This window comes from Pongo pygmaeus, chromosome 6 (genome assembly GCF_028885625.2).
Source record: "Pongo pygmaeus isolate AG05252 chromosome 6, NHGRI_mPonPyg2-v2.0_pri, whole genome shotgun sequence".
NCBI lineage: Eukaryota > Metazoa > Chordata > Mammalia > Primates > Hominidae > Pongo > Pongo pygmaeus.
In genome coordinates this window covers 59064292-59083654 of record NC_072379.2, presented here as the reverse complement: position 1 = coordinate 59083654, position 19363 = coordinate 59064292, and the positions used below count along the sequence as shown (strand labels likewise).

General features: G+C 39.0%; 1 protein-coding gene across 1 annotated transcript in view; it reads right to left on the bottom strand.

Moving 5' to 3' along the window:
* The window catches only part of HIBADH (3-hydroxyisobutyrate dehydrogenase), a 143350-nt gene extending 124476 nt beyond the window's left edge, over nt 1–18874 (bottom strand). The window contains exons 1-2 of the mRNA XM_054495336.2: nt 18576–18874; nt 5607–5767 (exon numbers count right to left, since the gene is read on the bottom strand). Of these exons, the coding sequence (XP_054351311.1) occupies nt 5607–5767; nt 18576–18666 (252 nt within the window). The 5' untranslated portion in view covers nt 18667–18874. The remainder of the gene's footprint in view (nt 1–5606; nt 5768–18575) is intronic.
* Between the last annotated feature and the right edge of the window lie 489 nt (nt 18875–19363).

The following is a 19363-nucleotide window of genomic DNA, read 5'->3' as shown; positions in this document are numbered from 1 at the left end:
TTGTCATTAGCTTTAGGGTCCACCCTAAATCCATGATGATCTCATCTTAACTTTAGATCGTCAAAGACCCTGTTTCCAAAAAGGTCACATTCACAGGTACTAGGAGTTAGAACTTGAATATATCTTTTTTAATAGCTTCACTGACATATAATTCGCATACAATTCACCCATTTAAAGTGTACCAAAGGCCCTGTTAACATATTCACAGATATACGCAACCATGATGACAATCAATTTTAGAATCTTTTCAAGAAGAAACTTGGCCAGGCATGGTGGCTCACGCCTGTAATCCCAGCACTTTGGGAGGCCGAGACGGGCAGATCACGAGGTCAAGAGATCGAGACCATCCTGGCCAACATGGTGAAACCCGGTCTCTACTAAAAATACAAAAAATTGGCTGGGCGCGGTGGCTCACACCTATAATCTCAGCACTTTGGGAGGCCAAGGCGGGTGGATCACCTGAGGTCAGGAGTTCGGGACCAGTCTAGTCAGTATGGTGAAACCCCATTTCTACTAAAAATACAAAAATTAGACACACGTAGTGACATGTGCCTGTAATCTCAGCTACTCAGGAGTCTGAGACAGGAGAATTGCTTGAACCTGGGAGGCGGAGGTTGCAGTGAGCCAAGATTGCGCCACTGCACTCCAGCCTGAGCAACAGAGCAAGACTCCATCTAAAAAAAAAAAAAAAAAAAATTAGCTGGGCGTGGTGGCGTGTGCCTGTAGTCACAGCTACTCGGGAGGCTGAGGCAGAAGAATCACTCGAACCCAGGAGGTGGAGGTTGCAGTAGGCCAAGATCGCACCACTGCACTCCAGCCTGGTGACAGAGTAAGACTCCATTTAAAAAACAAACAAACAAAAAAAACCAGAAATCTTATATGCATTAGCTATCATTCCTCTATGCCCAACTTTCCCTCTTCCCCAGCGCTAAGCAACCACTAATCTACTTTGTGTCTCTATATAGACTTCCTTATTCTGGACTTTCAGGAAAAGTCTATAGTATGCGGTCTTTTGTGACTGGCTTCCTTCACACAGCATGCTTTCAAGGTTTATCAATGTTGCAGCAAATATTAGTACTTCATTTCTTTTTATTACTGAATAATCATCATTGTATGGATATAACACATTTTGTTTGGACATTCTATCCGCTGATAGATTTTTGTGTTGTTTCCACTTTTTCGTGATTATGAATAATGTTGCTAAATACACGTTTCCGTGTGGATACAAATTTTTTATTTCTCTTGGGTATATAGCTAGGTGTGAAATTGCTGGGTCATGGCATAATTCTAAACGTTTAATTGTTTGAGGAACTCCCAAACTCTTTCCCAAAGTGGCTGTACCATTTTTACATTTCCACTAGTAGTGTATGAGGGCTCCAATTTTTCTACAACCTCACAAACACATTTTGTTATCTAACTTTTTAATCTAGATTCTAGTGGGTGTGTCTCATGGTTTTGATTTTTTTTTTTTTTTTTTTTTTTTTTTGAGACAGAGTCTTACTCTGTCGCCCAGGCTGGAGTGCAGTGGTGGCAATCTCGGCTCACTGCAACCTCCACCTCCTGGGTTCAAGCAATTCTCCCACCTCAGCCTTCTGAGTAGCTGGTATTACAGGTGCGCACCACCACGCTCGGCTAATTTTTTTTGCATTTTTAGTAAAGACGGGGTTGCATCATATTGGCCAAGCTGGTCTTGAACTCCTGACCTCAAGGGATCCACCTGCCTCGGCCTCCCAAACTGTTGGGATTACAGGCATGAGCCACCTCACCCGGCTGTTCTGATTACGTTTCTACGATGCCTAATGATGTTGAGCATCTTTTCATATGTTTACTGGCCATTCATATATCTTCCTGGGAGAAATGTCTATTAAAATCCTTTGCCCATTTAATTGAGTTACTTGTCTTATGTTGGCGTTGTAAGACTTCTTCATATATTCTAGATACAAATTCCTTATCAGATATATGATTTGCAAATATTTTATCCCATTCTGTGAATTGTTTTTCACTTTATTGATGGTGTTCTCTGGAGCACAAGTTTTTAATTTTGATAAAGTCCAATTTACCTATTTGTCATTTTGTTGCTCATGCTCTTGGTGTCATATCTAAGAATCCTTCACCAAATCCAAAGTCATAAAGATTTACCTCTGTGTTTTCTCCTAACAATTTTATAGGACATCTTCTGGGGTTGGGGAGGTGGGCCACTATTCAACCCACTAAACAACCCATACAATAGATAGATAATTATTATTAAATTATAACTCCATGGGTACAGAACTACACAAGAGAAGGCAAGGGAGACAAATGATCAGTGGCTTGACTGATCTAGGCACTTTATTTTCCAGCAATCTAGTTTATAAATAGGTTAACAGGTAGCTACATTTCAGAATCATCAACACAGATGTCACATACACACACTCACAAATGTCTTTCACATTAATTTCAAAAAGAACCAAAACTCTAAAGTCAAAGACCTTTGTTTAGACACTGGCTCTTGCTATTCATTCACTGCACAGTGGTAATCCCTCCTCTGAGAGGTATACATTCCAAGACTCCCAGTGGATGCCTGAAACCACAGACAGTACCAAATCCTATAACATAGTCTATATGTTTATATAACATAGTCTATATAAACATATAGACTATGTTTTCCATTTTTTTTTGTTTGTTTGTTTTTTCTTTTTAAGGCAAGGTCTCACTCCATCACCCAGGCTGGAGCACACAGCTCACTGCAGCCTCAACCTCCTAGGCTCAAGTAATCCTCCCACCTCAGCCTCCCAAGTAGCTGGGACTACAGGCACACACAACCATGCCCAGCTTTTTTTTTTTTTTTTTTTTTTTTTTTTTTGAGACAGAGTCTCCCTCTGTCATCCAGGCTGGACTGCAGTGGTGCAATCTCGGCTCATTGCAACCTCCACCTCCCGGGCTCAAGCAATTCTCATGTCTCAACCTCCCAAGTAGCTGAAACCACAGACACATGCCACCACGCCTGGCTAATTTTTGTATTTTTAGTAGAGCCGGGGTTTCACCACGTTGGCCAGGCTGGTCTTGAACTCCTGGCCTCAAGTAATCTGCCTGCCTTGGCCTCCTAAAATGCTGGGATTATAGGCATGAGACACAGCGCCCAGCCAGTTTTTCTTTATATATACACTCCTATGATAAAGTTTAATTTACAAATTAGTCACAGTAAGAAATTAACAACAACAATAAAATAGAACAATTATAACAATATGCGAGCAACACTACTCTTGCGCTTTGGACCATTATGAAATAAAATAAGGGTTACCTGAAAATAAGCACTGCAATATCACAACACCCGATCACTGAGGCGGCTAGTAAGTAACTAATGGGCCAGGGAGCATCTACAGCATGGAGACGCTGGACAAAGGGATGATTCACATCCAGGTTGGGACAGAGTAGGACAGCACAAGATTTCATCATGCTACTCAGAACGGCATGCAATTTAAAACTTATAAATTGTTTATTTCTTGAATTTTGTACTTAACATTTTCAGACCACATTTGACCATAGGTAACTGAAACTGTAGAAAGTGAAACTGCAGATAATAAGAACCACTATATAACGTTAGGGATATTATTTAGCTTCTCCAAGCATCGGTTTCTTGATAACACTTCTGTTGCAAAGATAAAATGAGATAATATATACAAAATATTTAGCAAAAGACCTGACACATAGTAAGTGCTCACTAAATACTGTATTAGATTCTTTTCTCTCCCTTTCAAAATACAAATATCTCCTTCATGCAGGGATAAGCCTTATTCTTAAGGCAGCCTTCCTTCATACCTACCTAAAATTAGCAACACTAAAGAAATAAGAAACTTGTTGGGAAACAGAGGTAAGCCTGGTAACTTCAGAGTATGAGGTAATTCAGGCAGAGCATCAGAAAGCTCTAGAATTCTGGGAAAAAGCAGGAGAGATTCACAAAGCAGTGACGATCATTACAGTTGTTCCACATACAAGCTGGAAGTGCTACAGGCATAGAGGGAAGAGTACCTGTGTCAGTAACAATGTAAAAGGTCACAAGCTTCTGCTTTGCCGGTCTAAGGTAATAGTCCCCATTCAATTCCTACCCCACTCTTTGGTTAAATTCTGTATTTAATTGAAGATATTCCCTCTGTTTAGAGATCAAGTACCCTTGTTACTCTTACTAACAGATAAACCACTGTAAAATGGCAATACCAAATAGATGTGTTATCCCAAAAAGTAATAACCATCTCCTCAAAATAACTACTAACTGGTTCATCTCAGACTGAATATCAACTTGAAATGCTCACCATCTCTGAAGATGGTAAAAGGCCATCTTTCCCAGATTCTCTACTATACAACTGATCAAATCTCTCCAACAAGGCTACTAAGTCCCTACATTAATTAAGTCTGTAAGCCTGCTGTACCGGGAGTATAGTATCTGTATTCAGAGACTGAACAGGCAGAAGCAGCCACAACACTACCCTGAAAAGTTCCAAAATCATACTTCCATCCTCACACTATACTGCTGCAATTTCCCTATGGCACAAAAACCATGGAAAGGAAAAAGATTCAGATATATAGTTCTGAAAATGCCCTCTAAGTTACCTAAAGCTGTTCTGTAACTAGGTATAGCATTTTTCAGTATTTACTTTCAAGTCTATTATCTAGAAGTTGGCTGTTTAATTTTTTTCTCTCACCTTTTTCTCAGCAATTTTTTAGTATTCTCTGTTCTGGGATCACACACTATCCTCAGTTACCACTCTACAACTTGACCAAGAAGAATTTCCCTCATATCTATAAAAAACAAACTCTATATTCAGATACTGATACATGGTCTCCTGTAATTTGAGTTACTGATAAAGTTTAACAAATCCAAACAACTCAAGACTTAACCAGCAGATGCTATCATCCAACATGATAAACTCTAGTACCAAAATTTTTTAAACATGAATGATAGCCTAAAAACACTAGAGATCCATTATAACTCAACTCTTCATTATAGGACATAGTGTTTTTAGGCTGTCTCCTGGTTTATGGCCAATAACTAATAATTATTCACAAAGTGCTGCCATATGATGTTTTCAAAGTATGTTCACATACATTCTCTCATTTGAGCTTCACAACCTAATGGCATAGGTTGTCATTGTTCACATTTTAAGAATGAGGAAATCAGCAGAAGTGATGTAACTTGCCCCCAGTAAGAAAGCATGTATCTGAGCTGGAACTCAAACTAAGCTTTATATCTCTAAGCCTACTCTTGTTTTAAAGACAACTGTGCTTTTAATAACACAGGAGGTTATTTCCACCAAACTAACTACTTTAACAGCAGAATCAGTAAAGTTACTATCTCAGAAAACTGATACAGAGCTAAAACAAGGCCCTCTGACCAAACGTGCAAAATATTCCAAGTCACCTGACAAAGAATAGATACCCCTGAATGTCTGACGAGAACTCTCCTTTACAGCAAATCTGGATGTTGGATGAATGATTACATATATATAAAATTAACACTGAATTAGGTTTACAACTCCATTGGGTATACTTCTAAGAAGCTGTCACTTATTTGAATGTATATTCATTTTTAATCCTCAAAACCTAAAACAAATCCAAAGAAAAGGCCTTACCTGTTCACCTGCATCTTGAAACTCTTTGCAGGCATCAGGGAACACATCATAAGTAATAAGTGGATAGCCATGTTTCATGAGATTTTTTGCCATTGGATTCCCCATGTTGCCCAGTCCAATGAATCCAACTGGAGTCTTTGAAGCCACTGACCTAGAACACACTGATTTCAATACATTATTTTCAATAGGGGCAAATAACATTTTTTATTGTAAACATTCATTTAATATTAGCAAGTCGATTGTTAGATTTTTTTTTTTTTAATAAAAGAAACTTTTAGGAACCAGGTGCAGTGGTGCACACCTATCATCCCAGCTACTTGGGAGGTTGAAGTAGGAGGACTGCTCGAGCCCAGGAGTTTTGGAACAGCCTAGCCAACACAGTGAGATCCCATCTCAAAAATAAATAAAATAATAATACATTTATTAAAAAAAAACCCACTAACTTTTAAAAGGCAAATTTTAAACTAATGGATCTAACCACATTTAAAGTTATCAACAATGTGCAGCCAGACTAACTTCTAATTATTTAGTTTTCTGGGGCACATTCACAAAATTTTAAAGCATTTTTCCTGTTTTGTACCTGTATAACATTCTTTTATCATTTTTAACAATAAACTAAATAATGTTATCATTTATAAAACACCTAATATGTAATTTACTTATAATGTGAAGTATTCCATATTATCTCCCTTAATAATGTGTATAAAAAACAGAAAGTATTCAATAAGACCTATGTCTTGGACCAGCTCCAAGAATGGAAAAACTTTTTACCTTCCCACTCCCACAGTTACAGAAACCATCCTCTCCAATGACACACAAAAAAAAACCTAAAAAGATGTTAAACCCAGGAGAATGGAATCACCAGTTTATAAAGGTGGTCCTGGGGGAGAAAGGGGAGATACCTCCATAGGCTTTAAATGGCAAGTGTAACAGCATCAGGACCTTGGGCTAACAACTCTGAACTTTCAGAAAAGAGAGACTTCCTTATTTTATTTTTATTTATTTATTTATTTGTTCATTTATTTATTTATTTATTTATTTATTTTTGAGACAGAGTCTCACTCTGTCACCCAGACTGGAGGGCAGTGATGCAATCTCGGCTCACTGAAGCCTCTGCCTATTGGGTTCAAGCAATTCTCATGCCTTAGCCTCCGGAGTAGCTGGGATCACAGGCATGCACCACCATGCCTGGCTAATTTTTGTCCTTTTAATAGAGACAGGGATTCACCATGTTGACCAGGCTGCCATTAAAAAAAAAAAAAAAAAAAAAAAAAAAAAAAAAAAAGCCTTAAAAACTATACAGGTTTTATTTTTTCTTTTCTTTTTCATATAAGACTTTTTGAAATTACTCCGTGGGCATATGAATCAAAGTAACGCGTTACAGAGTGGGGAGGCTTTACATTACTATGGAAATAACGTTAGATGCAATTTTTCACTTTCTAGATTTAGAACTCCACTCAATAAATATTCATTGCATGAAGTACTATGACAAAGCTCAGAGACAGACACAAGCAATGTATGGTCCCTGTCCTTTAAAAGCTCACAGTCTAGTAAGGGAAGAGAGAGAAGTAACTCTCCTTGCTCTTCCATTTCCCAGCATTCTTTTTCTTTTTTAAGAACTCCAGCTTTGAAATTTGTAGTGCAACAACTAATCACAGTCCCTCTTTTAAGTTTCAGGTCCCCTCAAACTGAACTTAATCTGCTCTTCCCTGAACTGAATCTGAATAGAATGAGATTTGTTAAAAGCAAATTATTTGAAGCCCTAATGCTTAAGAACTAGAGATCTTCTTGGGTTAGAAGCATATTTAATTCCTTTAACTTAATGATTGACTCTAACACTTCCATTAAATGTGGGTGTCATTTCTGTGCAACATCATTTAACAGGCGCTAAGTTTAATACACTGGTATAATAGTACACTGGTATAATTTGTCTTTCTGGCCCGCAAGGAATTCAATGACAGAAAAGTGACACCAAACTGAAATTTTATTTTGATATTAAAACGAATGAGTACACTTCATCAGAGAACTCTAACTAATGCTCATAAACAAACTAGCAATAATAGCCAGAAAGCAAATGTGGCATTACTGTGTTAAGGTTGAAAAGGTATAATTTAGCAATCTAAAAACATTAGAAACTAGGAAGATTATAATTTAAAGACAGTTAATTTAACAGGCAATTCACTCTAGGTCAAACAATTCATAAGTATGGTCAGGTAGAACCACAATTCATTCACAAATTCAACAAATACTAAGCAACTATCACATGTACCAAAAGAGATGACAAGGAAGGTAAGAGACACAGTCCTTGCCTTCAACAAGCTTAAAACCAAGAAGAAATAAACCATGTACATAAACACTAACATAAGACAGTTAAAGATAAAAACACAGTGCTGATGAAAAATGAGAATTCATGGTGTGGGAACTTGAGGAATGTGGCATCTGACCTGGATATTATACAAGGGGTAGGATTTCAAATGGATAGGAGGGTAAGGAGGAGGGGAACTCCACATAGAAAAAGGAACATGAATATATACAAGGAACTAGGAGAGCCATGAAGAAATGACAGTAATAGTTAATATTTACTGCAATTTTACTACATGCCAGACACTGTACTAAGCACTTTATAAACAGACCTATTACCATATGCTATATATGAAGCCCATCTTACAGCTGAGAACCCTGATGCTGAGTTGAAGTAAAATACCCAATACTTTACTAAGTTGTAATGCCAAGATTCAAATCCAGACATTCTAATTCTAGAGTCTTCACTTGTAAACACTGTATGATACTGCCCTCTATTCTTCCTAAAGAATGCACAAAGAAACAAAACAGCAAGAGATTAAGATTAAAAAAAATGCAACCATAATGTGGAAGGATGGAAGGATGCTAAACAACTTGTATTTTGTAGGCGAGAGGTAGTTATTGAAACGGTGGGCAAGAGAAATGACAGATGAGACTTACACTTTAGGAACAGAAATAAGGCAGAGTGTACAATGAATGAACTTGAAGAAAAGAGCCTGGAGGCAAGAAGACCAATATAAAAGTGACAGTAATCCTCTAGATGCCTTAGTTTGAGCTACTGTAACAATTTCCATAATGGCTTAAATAACGAACGCTTATTTCTCATAGTTCTGGAGGCCAGGAAGTCCAACATGAAGGTGACAGCAGATTCAGTGTCTGGTAGGTCCACTTCCTCGTTTGCCGATGGCCATTTTTCTCACTGTATCCTCACATGGTAGAGAGCAGAAAGAGAAGCAGCTCTCATGTCTCTCTGTATAAGGGCACTAATCCTATTCACAGGAGCTCTACCCACATGATCTAATTGCCTCCCAAAGGGCCTAGCTCCTAATATCATTATATTGAGGGTTAGGAATTTTGGCCAGGCGCAGTGGCTCACGCCTGTAATCCCAGCACTTTGGGAGGCCAAAGTGGGTGGATCTCCTGAGGTCAGGAGTTTGAGACCAACCTGGCCAACATGGTGAAACCCAGTCTTTACTAAAAATACAAAAATTATCCAGGCATGGTGGCATGTGCTTGTAATCCCAGTTACTCAGGAGGGTGAGGCAGGAGGATTGCTTGAACACAGGGGGTGGAAGATGCAGCGAGCCAAGATCGCACCACTGCACTCAAGCCTGGGTGACAGAGCGAGACTCTGTCTCAAAAAAGAAAAAAAAAAGGAATTCAACATATAAATTTTGTGGGGACATAAAATTTCAGTCCATAACAAAGTCAAAGTTAATAAAGTGTGGTAGGAACAGGAAAAGACAGGTATAAAAACTATTTCAAAGACAGAAGTAAAAGGATATAACAATGGATTGGATTATAGGCTAAAATAAGGGTGAGGTCCAAAATGACAGTAAGAGAATAGTGTTTAGTGTTATCGATACCTAAATGAAGAAATCAAGGAGAGCTGGCTCAGTTTTACCCAGGGTAACTATGAACGGTCAATGAGCTGAAAAGATGTCCAACAGACTATTAGATATACCATGACCAAGGTTTCAATGATAGGATGAGAAAAAAGAGATATACCTGGTAGCCATTTGTCTCAAAAGTTAAGAGGTGAAATTTGTAAAAGTTAATAAAATCACCAGATGAGTATGAAGAGCTTGAAGGCCAAAAGTTGAACCTCTCTGAAGCCCAAGGGAATGTGTATACACAAAAGTCAAAAAGTCAAAACCAACCCTAAGCTGAAACAGAAGTTAGAATTAGAAAACAAGGACATTAAAAATCATAACTGTAGTCCATATATTCCGAAGGTAGAATTATGAAAGATATTTTTAACAATCCAAATTAAATTTCTTGAGATGAAATCTACTAATAAAATGTGAGATGAAAATTATACCAGAAAATTAACTGAAGAGTAGATACCAAAGGAAAGATTAATAACCTTGAAGATACAGCAATAGAAACTATTTAAAACACAGAGAAAAAAATAATTTAAAAAATAAAGAGAGCATCGATAAGCTGTGAGACAGCTTCAACCACCCAAACACATATGTAACTAGAGTCCTCAAAAAAGAGGAGAGAAGTGGGGCAGAAAATATATGTGAAGAACAAATGGCCAAAAATATTCCAAAGTTGATGAAAACTACAAACCCCATGCATCCAAGGAACTGAATGAACCCCAATACAAGAAACATGAAGAAAACCATACTAAGACGCATCACAATCAAACGCACAAGAGCAGCCACAGGAGAAAGGACACACTATGTAGAAAGGGAAAAAGATAAGGATAAAGGCAGATTTCTCATCAGAAACAATGTAAGTGAGAAGACAGTGGTGCAACATTTTTTAAATGCCGGAAGAAAAAAACAACTGTCAAGCTAGAAATCTATAACCAGGAAAGATATACAAATATTTGTATATTCCAGAGGTATGAATAAATCTCAGAGGTATGGTGATGGATATGTTGACTTTTTTTTTTTTTTTTTGGACAGGGTCTCACTCTGTCGCCCAGGCTGGAGTACAGTGGCATGATCACAGCTCGTTACAGCTTCAACTTCCCAAGCTCAGATGATCCCACTTCAGCTTCCCAAGTAGCTGGGACTACAGGCACATGCCACCAGGCCTGGCTAATTTTTGCATTTTTTTGTAGAGATAAGGTTTCATCATGTTGGCCAGACCAGTCTCGAACTCCTGAGCTCAAGCAATCAGTGGGCCTCAGCCTCCTAAAGTTCTAGGAGTGTAGGCGTGAGCCACCGCACCCAGCCACACTCTCTTGACTGTGATGATAGCTTCACTGGCTTATATATATCAAAACTAATCAAATTGTATACTTTATGTACAATTTATCGTATGTCACTATACTGCTAATAAAGCTGTTTTTAAAAAGTCAGTATCATATTTATAGAAACAAGCAAGAGAAGACAGTTCTCAATACTAAAGTGACAGATCAAATGTAAAGTGTGAAGTCTGAACGGATCCTGACTTTAAAAAAAAAAAAAAGCTAGCCTTTAAGAAAATAATGAAATTTTGAATGTAAATTGTACATTAGATGATACCATGGAATCACTGCTAATTGGCTTAGGTAGGATAATGGTAGTTTGGTTACATAGGAGAATATCCTCATTCTTAGATTCATGCTGAAGCATTAGGGTTAAAGTGTCATGTCAGCAATTTACTTTCAAATGATTCAAGTGGGATAGGCATATATGTGGAAGAAAAATAGTCAATGGGCAAAATATTAACAACTGTTGTTTCTAAGGAAAGAGTATATGGATGTCAGTTATATTATTCTTTCAATACTTTCTGCTTCATATTTTTCATAATAAAACAAAGGGAAAAAGTTTAGCATATCTATATGGAAAAAATATCACAAACAGATAAAATACAAATAATAAGAAAAACACTCCAACACATGACAAAAATAGGGCTACTTTGTTTTATATGTAAAATAACTACAATCTGGAAGAAAAACATGAATAATTTTTTAAAGTAGGCAAAAATCACAAAATGACAACAGAAAATATGTAAATTAGCCCCCCCAAAAAACCTCTAAAAATATACCCAACTTGTCATAATTAGAGAAATGCAAAACAAAATGATGTGATACCATTTTTCACCTGTTGGATAAGTTTTTTCTTTGATAAAAACTACTCTTGGTAAGAAATAACTGATGAAAACATATGCTCTCGTATACTGTAAAATTGTATATTAGGTCGACCTTTTGGATGGTAATTTGGCAAAAAAAACTACATTTGAACTTTTATTTAAAATTTAAATTTAAAACATGCATACTCTTTGACCTAGCAATTCCATTCCTAAGAATATATACTACACATGAGGGGCCAGCCAACTTTGTCTTAAAGAGTCAGGCAGTAAATTATTTTCAGCTTTTTGAGCCATAAGGCTTCTGTTACAACTATTTCATTCATCTACTCTAGTTTGAAAGCAGTCAGAGACAACATACAAACAAACGGGTATGGCTGTGTTCCAATACAATTTTATTTACAAAAAAGGTGCCCAACTATGGGCCATAGCAATCCCTACTATGTATTAAATTCTGAACAACACAAAGATATAGTTTATTATAGCACTGCTTGTAACAGCCAAAAAATTGCAAATAACTATGTATTAATAAGGCACTTCATTCATAACTAATTATATATTAATAGGGCACTTAATTCATAACTAAATATACATTGTAGGGCACTTGATAATTCACAGTAAATCAACACAATGAAATGTGCAAATGTTTAAAAAAAGGTGACATATTTATCTAAAATTATAGGAAAAAATCTCCAGGACAAGTTATTAAGTGGAAAAAAAAAACAAAATGCTGAACATTATCTATAGGATACAGTATAAGAGAAGAAGAAAGGATACATATGCATTAATTTTTCTGATTTTCTGTATGGATACACACGAAACAGTACTTACACCTGGAGAGTTGGACTACTGGGTCGGAGTTGAAGAAAATATTACTTTTTATTTTATAACCTTTCCCATTTTTTACCATGAGCATGTAACTTTTGTAACTACTTTTACAATAAAATGAAATAAATGAAGTGGCACAGTGAAATTTAATATATGCTATGTAAATGAATAATAAACTAGGTAAGTTTCATCAAATGGGCATATGGGAATAAAAGCCAGTTCTAAAGCAATTACAAAGTAATGCTGCCGATGAAAGTGGATTGTGTAAAGGTAAACAGTGTCACAACAACCATTACACATTGCAGGTTGACTCTCCAATATTCTTTCCCCTAGATCCGAGGTCAAGTTCCAAACTGCCTAACCTAATACATGGTAATGGCATCCTTCTGCCAAATGACTGGTTCAGGGGCTGCCAGCCCTAAGTTAAAGTTCTGGAAATGCTGTGGAAAATCTGAAAATGTAATGGGGAATAAACAAGAGATTAATGAAAGCATTGTATCTAATCAGCAAACTTCTGTGACTCTCAATATCACCAAGCTAAGTGACAGCTGGGAAAAGGCACAAACAGACCACAACAATGGATTTATCCAGAAATACAACAAGAGGCTGAAAAAAATAGTATTAGGCATCAGTGAAATTCCTAACTATAAATAAGTTTGAGATTGGGTACAGACAAACCTAGAGAGAGACCTTACAAAATGAGGAAACAAGAAAGCATGTCTATGTACTTGGAGGAAAAGGGAGGGAGTCAAAGGACCAGGTGATGAGCATTATGTAACAGTACGTTTGTTAGAACAAGAATCACAGAGGGGGTTAAATCAACCAGAGACTAGTTCTGCTGGTGAAATCTCGGCAAGAGAATCCCTCCTACTACTAAGATCCTAGAAAAACTGAAGTAGAGTGCTGATGTTTGTTACTGAAGCTGAAGAAGTTAAGAACAATGAGGCCATGTTGGATGGGCCAACATGAATGTGAATGAAGACAAAGTTTTCAAAGGACTCAGCTCTCTTTATTTCACCTTTGTCTGTGGCAAAGTTAAAGAAAGGCCAGTATAATTAGATGACCTGATGTCAAAAGAGAAGAAGTTATTTATTGATGGTGATAATGTTTAAAATTTTCTCTGAGTTGGGAAGGCCTAGGTTCCTATCCTGATAAGTTCACTTCTTAGATGTATACCATTGAAGTTACAAGTTACTTAACTTCTCTAGACATCATTTGATCAATGAAAGTCCTACTTCAGAAGATTATTGTAAAGATTACTTGAGATGATGCATATAAAGCCTTAAACAGTGCCTGGCACATGACAGATAATAAGTATTAGTTACTCTTACCAAAAATGGTCAAGTAGTAGCAGTACAGGTCAAGTCCTATGCCAACTGCCCTTTTTTGCCTAATGGGTTCGAAGTAAGAGCCAAAGAGATAGAAAAAGGTATAGATGACTGTAGGAGAAGCCCTGTATCTGGGGAAAGAAAGCTTTTAGTTAAGGTGAAACACCTGAATAAGCGCTTGGCAAATATAAAATAATTTGCACCCAAAGGGGCAGAAATCTATGAGTATAATGGAATGATTATTGCCCTAAAAACTCTCAAACCTAAATAATGCATCTCTCTTTAAATAACTTCTGACAGTAGTGCATGGAAAAAGTAGAGTTAAAACATAAATAAGACCAAGCTGGGAGAAAATCAATCAACAAAATACAAAGGTGATACTGGTTGACTGGTTAAGAAACTAGCATTAGTGTCTATTACTGAGGACCAATGAAAAGAAACTAGCCAGAAAACTTGGCAAAGTTTGTTTCTAAATTTGTAGATGCAAATTTACCGATTATGACCTCTTTCTCCAATGTAACAAGGGGAGTTATCTGTATCTGGATAACCTTAAGTGCTACCAAAAAGCAGTTTTCACTAAGTGTCAAAATGCACACATTGGTAACAAGTTAATTATTTTACATTTCTGAGGCTTCTTTTCTATTCAAAGTAATGCATTTTCATTGTAGAAAACTAGAATGAAAAAGTATACAGTCGTAAGGCAAAGCAATCTCATTACAGAAAAATAAAAACAACATTTTGCGTGGACTTTCAGTCTTTTGACTGCATTTTTCATTATATCATAAGGTTATATTTTCTATACAATGTATGTCTATTTTATCACATAATACTACATTTTTTATTATCTATTTTATCACATAATACTACGTCATAAGCACTCTATCTGCTTTACTATTAAGAGTTACTAAACTAAGGGTGATGACTTTCTGTATAAAGGCCTTTATGGTTTTAGTCAACTTATTTCAGTAATAAATACGCTCCTTGTGTAATTTCACAAGTTTAGGGTCAACTTTTAGTCCCAGGACCACGAGCAGCTTTTCAGAACTTCATGTGCAGCCCTAGAAGCTAATGTAAAGGGAAAAACTGCCATTATATATTTGATTTATCCAATGAGTTATGCTACTTTGAAAGTAAATTTCATATATACAAAAAGGACCAATAATATTAAAAATTGTATTCCCGTTTCTATACATGATGCTAATTTTTCCATTCTACCTTTGGTCAGGTGGTCACTTCAAGATGATCCGATGTGATTTATTTTTCCATGTACAAGCTGGAGAGTCACAACGTGACATTTTGTAGAGGGCCTATAGCTGTAGATTTTTCTCTCTGTACAAATAAGTCTAAAACTAAACTTAATTACCTTCTAAAATAACATACACAATTTTATCAAACAGGTGATGAAATAGTGATATATGTACACTTTAATATTTCTCATTCTTCTATTTCCTTTTCAATGCTTTAAGTATTTTAAAATTAGGCTTAGGCACAGTGGCTCATGACTGTAATCCCAGTACTTTGGGAGGCTGAGGCAGGAGGATCAGCTGACCCCCGGAGTTCAAGACCAGCCTGGGCAATATGGTGAGACCCCATCTCTACAAAAAAAATAAATAAATAAAAATAGCCAGGCGTGGTGGTGTGCACCTGTGGTCCCAGCTACTTGGGAGGCTGAGGCAGGAGGGCTGCTTGAGCCCACAAGGTTGAGGCTGCAATGAGCCATGATTGCACCACTGCACTCCAGCCTGGGCAAGAGAGAAAGACAGACCCCATCTCAAATAAATAAATAAATAAATAAACAAACAAACATTTAAAAATTAAGCTGTGGCAGGCTGAGCACAGTGACTAATGCCTGTAAGCCGAACACTTTGGGAGGTCAAGGCAAGAGGATGGCTTCACGCCAGTAGTTCTAGACCAGCGTAGCAGGCAACTAGCCATGTCTCAAAAAACATTTTTTTTTAATTAGCTAGGTATCGTGGTGCACCCTGCAATCCTAACTACTTGGGAAGCTGAGGCGGAAGATCACTCGAGTACAGGAGTTCAAGGTTGCAGTGAGCTAAGTAGGTGCCACTGTACTCCTGCCTGGACAACACGGGGAGACCTGTCTCTAAAACGTATTTATAAAAAAGTTAAAAAGATGTGCTACTAACCGGCAACTTTCAGGTTTCATTTTTTTAAACAGTAAATTATATAGCTCCTTATAATATTACCATTCATATGATATAAACATCTTAAACATACTACAAATATCCAACAGAATTCAGAACATCACACATTACTATTTGAACATGGTTCTTTTTCTTAATGTCATTTGACTCCAAACTTGCAGGTAATTTTTTTCTACTCTTTAAGAATCTAATGTCAGAAAAGTTGACACTTTTGCAGTAAACTAAAATTAACAGAAATTTAAATGTTTAAAACAATTCCAGAGAAAGACCGGACGCGGTGGCTCACGCCTATAATCCCAGCACTTTGGGAGGCCAAGGCGGGCGGATCACGAGGTCAGGTGATAGAGACCATCCTGGCTAACATGGTGAAACCCCGTTTCTACTAAAAAATACCAAAAAATTAGCCGGACGTGGTGGCAGGCGCCTGTAGTCCCAGCTACTCCGGAGGCTGAGGCAGGAGAATGGCGTGAACCCGGGAGGCGGAGCTTGCAGTGAGCTGAGATCGCGCCACTGCACTCTAGCCTGGGCGACAGAGAAAGACGCCGTGGCAAAAAAAAAAAAAAAAAAAAAAAAAAAATTCCAGAGGAAAAAAAATTGCTGAAGTGATTTAACCACTTTATCACAAAAGAACTATTTAAAATTTATCAGAAATCTATATTCTTACAATTATCTTTGGGCCAAAGAACCCAAAGTACAAGACGATATGCCAAAGTAGTTTAATCAGCACTCTGAGGTAGGCCCTCCCAGTTTACAGAGGAACGTATTACAGTCTTAGGCCTCAGGCTCTTTCACCATGAATTGGTAAGAACTTTCATAACTCTAAAAGGTACATCAAGGGTTCATTAAAATACCATTAGAACACCTTGTAAAACCACTAAACAGCAAATATGTCTTCCTTGGCTAATGAGAACTGAAAGAATTGTGAATTCATGTGAAAACTGGTGCTACTGTGGAAAGGTGTCTATTTTTTTAGGGTTATCTCAAAAGTCGGAAGCATTTTTGTAACTCAATATATGAAGCTCAAACAGTGGTTTGAGCATATTCAAGTTTGGCATATTCTGAGTTTTTATCTTGTTACTGTGGTTCTGTATCAGACATCTGTTCTCTTGCATCCCACCGAGCCTCTGTTCTTCTCCAACCAGAAAGGAAATTCAGAGGTTTCACTGAGAGGGAGAATGGGAAGCTGTTAGGAATTGTAAGAGAAAGTTCTTACAATTCCCGGCCAGCCACGGTGGCTCATGCCTATAATCCCAAAGCTTTGGGAGGATCACTTGAGCGCAGGAGTTCAAGACCAGCCTGGGCAACATGGCGAAACTCCATCCCTACTAAAAATACAAAAATTGGACGGGCGTGGTGGCACATGCCTGTAATCCCAGCTACTCGGGAGGCTGAGGTGGGAGGATCACCTGAGCCCAGGAGGTCGAGGCTGCAGTGAGCAGTGTGACTGGGCCACCGCACTCCAGCCTGGGCGACAGAGACCCTGTCTCAAAAAAAAAAAAAAAAAAAAAAAAGGCGGGGGGCCAGGGGGCTCAAATCCTAACCCACTATATTTTTTTAAGCAAAGATTAGAAAAAATTAATGCCAAGGGTTTTTTCTGTTATTAATCCTCAGTATGATCTTGCTAAACGGTGCATTCTGACAACTCTCAAACTTTCACAGGAAGACAACGGCAGTGTCCCCACAAATCAACCAACTTTCCAATTAAAGAGGAGTCCTGGTGTGATAGAAAGTGAAGGAATTAGGAACAACTGAGAACAACTTTCCAGGTCTTGCTGGGAATATCCTGATTCACTTATCCAAGGGGCCTCATGTCCCCCGTGCGGAGTACGAAAGACTGTATTAGATCTCGGTGGATCTTCATCCTGGCTCTAAACACCGCCTCTTCGTAAGTTCATGGCTAGCTTTCACAATTTACAATGGTATGAGAGGAGGGAGGCAGGATTAATTCTGCCCACAATCTTGAGGACGCTGAACGTGTTTTGGTTCATAATTTGACAAAAATGACACTTTTTAGGTAGCACAGTTACAGTAGAGGGGGGAAGCCCGTCTTGCTGGTCAAGGGTGACTGAAACTTTGCTGAAAGACTTACTGCCTGGCTTGTACAGCCACCGCTTGTGTAATAAGGCCATCCCCTCGGACTCAGGTGGTTAAACATCAGGCCCTGCTGCCCAAGTGTGTCCCCAACCCAAGGTGCACCCTGGGGGCGCTGAAAGACCAGGGGTCGCTGGGGTGAGTGCGGGGTTGCCCCTGGAGTTGGGCCCTCCAAACGTCCTCGGAGTCCTAACTCCAAAGCAGCATGCCGGGGTCCCAAATACTCTTCTCTTCAGCCCAAGCTCTTCCCCACCTCTTCCTAAATCCCGAAAAGGGCGCTGAACCCGTTCATCAGGAGCCCGGGAGAAAGGGAGGGAAGGCAGAGGGGGGTACTCGCGGAGTGAGTGGCGGCCGCAGAACAGGACAGGCCTTTAGTACCAGCCAAAATATTGTTTTTTAAGCCCCAGGCCAACCGCAGCGCCTCCCGAGAAAAGACTTCTTCGGCCGTCTGGACAGAAGAAGCGAGCGGCCGAAAGAAGGACAAGGGGGAGGAGGCGTGAGGTCCTTACCCGCTGCAAAGCTGCCGGCTGCCGGCCGCAGCCGCCGGCTCCAGTACCGGAGACCGGAGGCAGCTCCGAGGAGCCGTAAGGAGGCTGCCATGCTGCCCCCGCCCCTCCTCCCCGCGGTGACCTCCGCCGCCTCCCGGAGGGCCCACTGACTGCGAGCGTCTGCAGCGCGACTGGCTGGCTCGCCCACGGAGAAGGGCGCGCGCGCACGCGCTCTCACCGCTCGGGGGCGGGTGACCACGCGCCAGGGAAGGAGCGCGGAGCCTAGAGGAGCGGCCTGACGCGGCAGGGCCTGTCAATCCCTTTACGGACAGGGAAACAGACCAATCAGAATTCCCAGGTCCGCAGCTGTGCGAAGGACCAATAAGAGGCCTTTTTGAACAGTGACGTCAGGAGCCCTGGCGCTGCCCCCAAGCTCGTGCCTCGTTTACAGCCTGCGGGTGGGACTCTCCTTGTTTACCAAAGCAGAGGGCGTGTGGGAGGCGGTGGCCGTCGCTCGCTCCCGCCTCCTCGGAAACCTTGTCCCCGCAACCGCTGCGTGTTAAAAAGAACAAAACTGACTCGCAGCTTGAAAAACACTCAGAAAGCTACCATGCGTGTAATAACTTTTAAGTTCATTTGATTTTATTTAACACAACAGTTTCTCAATACTAAAAATAGTAGGAAAAGAAGTTGGTAACATTATCTTTGAAGGGAAGAATTACCAGAAACTTGCACTTTCTATTTCAAGGCATATTTCTCTAATCTTTGAAAATTCTACAGCCTAAATCCATTTTGTAAGCAAAACTAAA